The 9,657-nt window shown below is 38.9% G+C and overlaps 1 protein-coding gene across 1 annotated transcript in view; it reads left to right on the top strand.

Moving 5' to 3' along the window:
• The first annotated feature begins 3,394 nt into the window (after positions 1-3,394).
• ZC3H6 (zinc finger CCCH-type containing 6) overlaps positions 3,395-9,657 on the top strand; it is a 73,828-nt gene continuing 67,565 nt past the window's right edge. Inside the window, exon 1 of the mRNA XM_072634671.1 lies at positions 3,395-4,305. Coding sequence (XP_072490772.1) covers positions 4,220-4,305 — 86 coding nt within the window. The 5' untranslated portion in view covers positions 3,395-4,219. The remainder of the gene's footprint in view (positions 4,306-9,657) is intronic.

Below are 9,657 nucleotides of genomic sequence, written 5' to 3'. Positions count from 1 at the left end.
AGTATATAAACGTGATGAAATACTGTTGTGCTGAACTCTTAGCAACCAGGACTAATAAAGAAACATGCTACATACACATACATACATCCATGCATGCATGTATGTATACACCCCCCAAAAATATTAAAAATAGATACAAGATGATTTTGGAGGGATGAATAGCAATGGAAGCTGGGGGATCAGGAAGGCCTTATATAGATGGTGGTGCTAGAGTGGAATCTTAAAGAAGGTTAAAGACTTTAAGAGATGGTGCTAAAGAAGGAGTAATAATAACAATAGTAGCTAATAATAATAACAATAATAATAGGTAATAGTGCTTACTATGTTCTCCTGATAGAGAGGTGAAGGATGTATGTAATAAACAAAAGAATATAACAAAATTTTTTGACATGGCCAGTATGAAAATTCATTTTACTTATATGGCTAATGTAGAAATTTGTTTTGATTGACTACATGTTTGAATAAGTTTTGTTTTTCTTGTGTTTTCAGTTATTGGAATGGAAGGGTAAAGGAGGCTATTGGCTGATTAAAACAAAATACATTTCATATATATATATATATATATATATATATATATATATATATATATATATATATATAATTTTGTTCTCACAACAAGTCGGGAAGATAGTTGCTATTATCAATATTTTGCAAATGGCAAAACTAAAGGAAACAGGTGTTAAGTGAATTTGCCCAGGGTCATACAACTAGTACCAGTCTGAGGGAGAATTTAAAATCAAGTCTTTCTAATTCCAGGTTCAGTGCTCTCTAGCACCTAGCTGCACTCATAGAATAAGCTAAGTTTGAGATGTGACACAGACTCTTTTTCATGAACAAGACACTCCATCTCTCAGTTCCAGGAATTATCTCTGGCTGTCCTCCAGGCCTGGAACAGTCTCTCCCTCCTCCATTCATGCTATTCCAGCTACTGACCTCCCTGACTTCCTTTAAGTGTCAACTAAAATCCCATTTTTCTATAAGAAACCTTCTCCAACCTCCTCTTATTCCAGTGCCCTTCCTCTTTTAATTATTTTCTGTTTATCTTGTATAATAGCTTGCTTTTTCTATGTGTGCATATTGTCTCCCCCATTAGACTGTAAGCTCCTTGAAGGCAAGGACTTTTGCCTCTTTTTATATCCCCAGATCTTTGCACAGTGCCTGGCACATATAGGTGCTTAATGTTTATTTTTTTCTCTAAGTATTTATAATCTGTGGGGGAAGGGAGGAGATATGTAATATCTTTACTTTTTAGTTGGGTTGAGGTATAAGGGGACCTGACCTGTGATTTAATTTTAAGAGAATTCCTATTCTTCACTTTACATTCTTAGTTTCCTAGAGCACTGAGAGTTTAAGTGACTTGCCTCCAGTAACACAGCCAGTTATGTGTCAGTAGTAGAGTTTGAATTCAAGTTTACTTCTGGAAAGTTCTCTATACCACAATGCTTTGAATCTGAGTTTTTTGTAAGAAGCACAATCCCCAAATATATCATTGTTCTAGTAGGAAAATTAAAACCTCTGAAAGAACATTATACCAAAATATGGAGACCATCAAGAATAACAAGAGAAAATACTGAACTAATAAATATCTCCTAATATTTACTCGTTTTTAATAGTAACCTGGAAAAAGCATAGTAATGGTTGTGTTGGTCATACTCCAATTAACAAAAAAAACATTTATTAGACCCCTCTAAATACCAAGCATTCTTCTAGGTACTTTGTGTCCTTCACAAAGATAAAAAGTCTCTGACCTCACTGTATTCTGATTGTTTACTTATCACATTGCTAAATGAAATACATATTGCAACCTATAAGTCTGTTAACTCTATCATGAAACACAAAAGAAACAAGTAGTTTCAGCTAACAGATAGAGGAATCAATGAGGCTTATCAGTTTAAAGTAGTAAAAGGCTACAATAAAAATTCTGAGATCAAGTAGTTTAATAAAGCCCTTTACAAATCTGAAGATTTGTGCAGGGGTCAGTTTTATTACTTCATGTAACAAGGAAGTTGCCTTAAAGTGCTCAATATGAAAATACACAACTTAGGTATGTAAATAAATACCAGTTGTCATTATTCTAAGGAACAAGCTATTGGCCTTCAATATTAAAGTGTTAAGTGTGAACCAGACACAAATTAGAAGTAGTTTGGAGGCCTGTTTACTTATTCTAAAGCCATAGCTAAATTCCACACCAGTACACAAAGGTCAGACAGGACTAAACAAACAAACAAAAAAAACCCACTGAACAAAAACAAAAACACATAAAGGAATCTAAGTGTGATGCTTTCATTTATAAAGATTTCATCAGACGTAAAACATCTTATAAAGATTGCCTCAGATGCAGAACACAAAAAAAATCCTCACCTAGTAGCTATAACCAGATGGACAGTACAAGTACAGCTTTGTTATGCAGGCATAATTTCTTCATATTTCAACTCTCACAATCAATCCACAAGCATATATATGTTAAATGAGACGACCCATATAAAGAAAGCACTTTGCGAACTTTTAAGTCCTAAGCTAACATTATGTTAGCTATAATGAATAGGTACCTAATTGTGCAGGGCCCTCTGAGTGGTATTCTTACACTCAAAAAAGGGAGTGACATGTCACTTTTCACTTTGGATACTTTGTTCTCGTAGGAAACATCAGTGCCTGGCATACTTTGTTTTTGTTAAGTATTAAAAAGGTAACAGTAACTTCCAAGGAGGTGACGCCTTTTCTCACGCAAAACAAGATATAAAATTCGCCTGCGGCTACTACTCAACAAGGGAGGAAAGGAGGGTCTGGGTGAGTAGATGTGTGTAAAAGCACCCTTCGGGCTGCTCCTGACAGAATTGGCCCTGCTCCCCTCCCCCACACCACCACCCCTCCCCCTTCTCCATTTCCTAGGCCTCAGGCCTAACTAAGGCCTAGCCGGGCAGCCACATCAGAAAGTGACAGAGGGCGCGCCAGTTTCCCTAGGCCCAGTTAGATCACCAGGCCCTGTGGGGAGATAAAACCCCGGGACCTGGAAAGAGGAAGCGGCCTACAGCCTTCTCCCTTTTCTTCGTCCTTTAAGCAGGCCGCGGAGAGGCAGCGGCAGCAGAAGAAAGGCAGCCCGCCCGTGAGGCCTAGTACGGGAGAGGCGGGGAGGGGGGGGGGGGGGGGCTGTCACCACTTGGCAGCGGCCATGCCCCTCCTCCCCGCCTTCTTCTCCGGTTCAGCCGCAGCCTCAAGCGGCACGTGACACGGTCCACTCTCAGCTCCACCCGGAGATATCCCTGCGCCGTCGCTACCTCAGCGGCGGGGGCAACCACTTTCTCTTTCCTCCTTTTCTCCGCCCTCCCCGAGGGTGACACTACTGCCATCGCCGTCATGTCGAGGTCCCGCCTCCTCCATCCCCGCTACCGAGGGAGGGAAAAGAGGCCCCACCCCTAGTGGATGATTGGCAAGGAGATTTCCCCAATGGTCAGCGCTCTCAGCAGGACCCTCCCGCCCGCGAGGGCCGCTTCCCAGCGGGGCCCGGGGCCGGGCTTATGTGTGTGCGCGTATGTGTGTGTGTGTGCGCGCGTGTGTGCATGTATGTGTGCCTGCGCAGCGGCGGAGCGAGGCGCCAGAGCGAGGGCCGCTCGCGGAAGAATCCTCTCTCACCTCCTCCCCACCCCCACCCCTCCTCCCCGAGTCCAGGGGAAAGGCATTTCGGCCGGCGCCGTCGCCATTTTGTCGAGCTGCCTGTCTCGGGCGCCGCCATGTTGGTGAGAAGAAATCACCGCCACGGCCACTATCCAAATCCCCGTGTTCCTCCACGCCACCCGCTCGCTCCCAAGCCTCGGCCAGCAGCGGCGGATAGAGACTAAAGCAGCAGCGCCAGCAGCGCCCGGCAGCGAGGGGGGCCATTGCCCTGTGTTTGCAGTTAGAGCCCCATCTTTCTGCTGTGATTGTTAATAGACTGGAAAAGTCTCTGTGTCTCTCTGTGTCGCTCACTAAGTAACCGTGAGTTTTTACCAATTCATCATCTCTCACCACCGAGTCCCAGCGGCGGCCGAGAGCAGGTGGTGACCACCGAGTCCAAGTGTGTGTGTCTCTCTCTGTCAGGCAGCAGCAGCAGCAGGGCGTGTGCGCGCTAGGGTCTCTGGTCGGTGGCCACAGGGCAGTTTCCTCCTCGCCACCTCCTGCTGCTCATCCCTCCACCACCACCTCCACCATCACCACCTCCTCCACCACCTCCTCCACCAGCCTCATGGCCTTTGAGAGCCTTTTCTCCAAACCCCCCAACCCCGTTCTTGACAAAAACATGACAGACTCTGAACATGCAGGGGACGAAAGGTCGAGTAACCCTAATTCTTCTCTCTCTCTTTCTTTTTCTCTCTCTGTCCGATAATAATAATGTGTCTGTGGTTCAATAATAATAGTCCTCATCCTCATGTGCCTAGTACTGGAATGTTTGCTGCGTTTTCTTCAGCCTGTGTTGGGTGGGGGTGGGGGAGGGGATGGGGGAGAGTAGTTGGAGGGTGAGGGGGTAAACAAACCAAAAAATCACCTTCATCTTCGGTGTGTAAAATGGGGGTGGTTTTGTATTGATGTGGGGCGGGGAGCTGGGGATCGATGGCAGTTACATTTTGCATGATTTAAACATTTTTTTGTTTTGTTCCATCAATTCCATTACATGCACTCCTCTCCTCTCTCTCCCTTCCCCCCCTTAAACCTTCAAGATAATTCCACCGTCATTGCAAACTTCGTTTGGTGGTGCTAGAGAAAGGTTTGTTTCAGGTTTTTTCCTCCCTATCTCTCAACTAGGTTTCGGGTTCTATATTTAACCTGATGGTTTTCTCATCGGATTTGCAGCCTTCTGATTTCACGAGATCATTTTTATGCAGATTAGGGTCTGACTGACGTTTTGCTTTGCCACCCTCTACCCCCCCAGTCCCCACACGCACACCCCAGTCATCATTTCCCTGGTTAGATGACAAGCACTTTTGTGTGTCTCCCTCTTCTGAGCACTCTTTTTCTTACATGAAGCGATTGCAGTTCCCAATTCCCTCCTCCTTGAGCTGTGGCCCAGCCCTAAAGCTTTTTAGAAAAAAAAAAATCCTCAAAAGTTAAATGATTAGGTGCTCAATTTCAAATATTTTAAACCGTTTAATATTTAATAGTTTTTACATATTTCCTATGGCATTAGGACTCCTCCAAAAGTACACTAAAGTTTGGTTTTAGGAAGTTTTAAGTCACCAATAACAACAACATTCCAACTATAGTGTTAAGTTTTGTCTTAAAACCTTGTTGAGGCTAGCAAGCCTGCATAGTTAGCAGAACCAGGGAACACTGCAAAATGATAAGGCCATAGCACTTTCTTTTCAAAGTCTCAAAGCTAGGCGTTCATGGATTATTAATTTATTTTTATCTCTTTGATTTTCTGAATGTTACACTTTTAACATTTCCTTCAAAATAAGCTATTCAAGTACTATTTTATAAGAAATGTATCTTTTCCATAAGAAGTGTATCTTTTCCATTTTAAGAGACTTCAGTTGTAATAAAATCCTAACATTTAGATAAAATGGCAGCACAGTTTAGCTACATGTGAAAGATTTAGAAGTTACAGTGACATTAGAGCAAAATCTTATATCTAATTGTGATTTATAATAGTCATTTCAAAATCCAGAATAAGAAAATTATTCTACACTAAGTAAAAGCAGTTGAAAGGACCCTTATACGTAAACTTTTGGAACCCTAGCTTCAGTTTCTAGTTACCCCTAGAATGCTTCTAACACATTTGTAAGTTGCCAAAGTTTAACACTTATTGGTAGTAATATGGCTGTTTTAACTTGCTGCAATTATAACTGAAACAGTAAAAATAATAAACTAGTTTGCACTTCAAAATTTGTATTTAAATATTTTATTATCTTGAAAAAGGACTGAATTGTATGTATCATCTTTTTTCCATCTAATAAATGTAAATGCACAGATTCAATTCAATTCAGTAAAAGTTCAATAAAATGAAAGCAGTGGCCTTCACCTCCACCCAAAAAAAGAAAAACACTTAACCAAAGGCTAAAATCATGAATATATGAGTATTTTTCATATCCCTTTGCTGTGGGTGGTAGGAATTTTCTTTAAAGCCTGTTGGCAGTTACAAAAATGAGTGTTAATTTTTAAAATAAAAACCTAAGGTGTTTAGATAGTAAACTCCAATAACAATCCCAAAAGAAATTTACGAAGTTAAATTTCTATCTTTATAAGCTAATTCTAGAAAAATACTTTAAAATCAAAATAGAGTAGGTAACTAATTTCTAAAGAAGAATTCTCCAAACTGGTGTTTATCTTGTTTAGACAGATTAGGTTTCATTCTTTAGTCAGAAGAAATTTGGTACTTAAGTAAAATTATAATACAAATTTAAAAATGTAGACTCCAAACTTAAAGATTTCTAGAGCTATATTGAGAAATTTTTTTTAGACATCAAAATATTTTTACTATGGAAAACCAAAATCTATGCTAGTGAGAACTGGTAAATTGGGAAATTAAAGGTCAAAATCTCATTAAACAGATTGCTTTTTAGTTGTCTGTGTCTCCAGCAGCATAAGTAATATAAAGGATTTACTCTATAAATAATATGTCATGTTGTGTGGTTTTTGGTTCTTTAAATCTAAGAAAACAAGATTGTCTACCTATTTCTAGAAAATGGTCAGCTGGTTATTAGTGTGAGATGGTAGCTTTATTCTGAAACAGTTTCTTTTTACACTATATAATTTAGTTTCTGTTTATGTCTAGATCTGTAGTGGAAAGAATCCTTCACTAGGCTGTAATCTGAAGTCCCAGTCCTGGTTCTGCTACTTTCTAGCCAGTGAACTTCCCCTTTCCCTTTTAAGGGATAGCCCGTTGTGCAAGTTTTTTAACTTCTCTGTGACTCAGCTATTTCATCTGTAAATGAATAATATTTTGAACTAGGTTTTCCCTAAGTCCTCATATAGCTCTGACATTCTGATTTTATACTATATTCATTTAAAATCAAGGATCTGTGTAATTAATAATAGTCTTAGAGAGTTGCTTGAGGTTCAAGGAGATCAAATGACTTGCCAATAATCACATGAATAAATATAATGGATGGGATTTGAATCTAGGTCATTTAAAAAAAAAAAACCTAGAACAATCTGGTCAGCAGCAACAAAGATCAGCATTGCATTCACTGCCTTTCTGTTCTCAAACCATGACAGCAAAAAGTCAATGGAAATGGGAGAGGTATAAGAACTATGTTACTTAGAATTCAGCAAAGAAATTCTGGATTACTTTTCCAAATATTCCATAAAGAAGTCTTTAGTTATCAATTACCAGTGGTGTAAAGATTTTTTAATGATATTTTTGTATTAGAGCAGTAGAATGTAAGTTCAGTGAAAGAATAAATTCTCTTTACAGCTTTTTAAAGTAGGTGTCTATAACATGCTGTATTTTTTAAAAATTAAATACATTTTTGTAATTACTACGTAAAAAAAACATAGTAAATGCAAATGAAAAAATTTTAACTTAAACCAAATATAATTCAATTTAGCTTAAAAACTTTTAAGTTAGAAGGATTATCTTCTTAAAAAGTAATTTTTCTGGTGAAATAAACCCAAGGAATTAAAGTTTTAAAAGGTTTTTTTTTTTAAAGGATATTTATTTTAAATGCTTTTATCTTATTTTTATTTTGATATATTTTGTTTTCATATTACATTCATTTCCAAATATATCCCTCCCTTCTTCCCAGCAAGCCATCTGTTATAACAAAGATTTGAAAAAGAAAAGGAAAATAAAGCAATTCAGGAAAACTAACCAACACATTGAGTATATCTGATAGTGTAAGCAATATTTCGCCTCCTTAGTCCCCCACCTCTGTGATGAAAGGTTAGAGATGTGTTTTCCCTTGAGCCAAACTTGGTTGTTACAATTTCACAGTTTTCAGTTTCATTTTTTCCTAGTGATATTTCAATAATATATAATTGTGATGTACATTTTACTGTAAATCTGATAGGTATAGTTTACATATTTGTGAAATGTAATATATCTAAAAATGATTTGAAATCTGGAGGAATAGTTAACACTGTTTGTTAGAATCCTAAAAAGATCTTAATAAGCTGTGACATTTGGGCTAAATCTGATAAGATGAAATTTGATAGAGATTGAAATCAAGTCTTAGATCTAAAAATTTTACTTCCTAAATACAAGATAAATAGCAATTTATCTGAAAAAGATTTGGGAGTTTTAGTGGAATGCCCCCTCAATATGAGTCAGCAGTGTGGTATAATAGCTAAAAAAACCCAAATTAACTGTCTTGGGGCTGTACAATAATGGAACAATCAAGTATTTATTAAGCACCTTCTGTGTGCCAGACACTGTACTGGGAGCTGCGAATATAAAGAAAAAGAATGAAGCAATCTCAGATTTGAAGAAGGTTACATTCCATCAGGAGAAACAACATAATAAGACCAAATAAATACAAGGTAATTAGGGAGAGCACTGATTAGAAAAGGCTTCTTGTAAAGGATGATACTTGAGCTTTATCTTGAAGGAAAAAAGGATTCTATGAGGTAGAGTTAGGTAAGAAAACACTGTGCATGGAGAAGGAAAATAGAATATCCTAGATGTGGAACAAAGAAAAGACTAGTTGAGCTGGACCCCTAGAATGAGTGAAGGGGTGTAAGATACAATGGGGCTGGAAAGATAATTTGGGGCTTATGTTGTAAAAGCTTTAAAAGCCAGCAGAGTTTATATTCTAACCTAGAGGCAAAAAGTGAGACACTGAAGTTTATTGAGTATGATAAGGACATAGAAAGGTGTTTAAAGAAAACTGTTTGATTTCTGTATAGAGAATGGACTTGAGTGGGGGTGGGGGGGGCAGAGGTTAGAGTCCAGGTAACTAATTAGAGAACTCCTTATAGCTCACTACTGCAATAGCTCAGGCACTCAAGCGTGATGAGAGCCTGCACTGAGGTGGTGGCTGATAAAGAAGATGTCAGCTACAAGAGATATTTGGAGGTAGAAACAACAAAAATAATGCAATTGATTTTATATGTGTGATGAGGAAAAGGGGAGTCAAGAATAATGTTGAGGAGACTGAAATAACCAGGGACTTTTGACAGAAATAGGACATAGGGGAGAGGGGCAGATTTTGGAGGAAAGATGAGCTCTCTTTTGGATTTGTTGAGTTTGAGGCGACCTGTTATTATACTCTGTCCTGGAGTAATCTGTTTAGTTCTGGGCACTAGTTTGGGAAGGACATATATTAGCTGGAGAGTGTCCAGATAAGGGTGCTGAGAAAAGGGAATTTTAGATGGTTAGTTGAAGGAATTTGGGATGTTTAGCCTGGAAAAGAGAAAGGGGGTAAGAAGTAAAGAGTAGATTTGATATCCATCTTCAAGAATTTGAAGGGTTATCATGACAGAGGAATTAGTTTGTGTTTCTTGGCTCCAGAGAGCAGAACCAGGGAGCAATAAGTAGAATTTGCAAAGAGGGGAAGCTAGGTTTCCAATGGATAAAGCACCTGCCCTGGAGTCAAGAGAACCTGAGTTCAAGTTCAGGCTCAGACACTTGACACTTATTAGCTGTCTGATTCAGGGCAAGTCACTTAACCCTGATTACCTGAGGGGGTGGGGAGAAGGGGGAGAATGAATCTGCAAAGAGGCAAATTTTGGCTTGACTTCAGAAAA

Source organism: Notamacropus eugenii, chromosome 1, assembly GCF_028372415.1.
Source record: "Notamacropus eugenii isolate mMacEug1 chromosome 1, mMacEug1.pri_v2, whole genome shotgun sequence".
Lineage (NCBI taxonomy): Eukaryota > Metazoa > Chordata > Mammalia > Diprotodontia > Macropodidae > Notamacropus > Notamacropus eugenii.
This window is presented reverse-complemented; position numbering and strand designations above follow the sequence as displayed.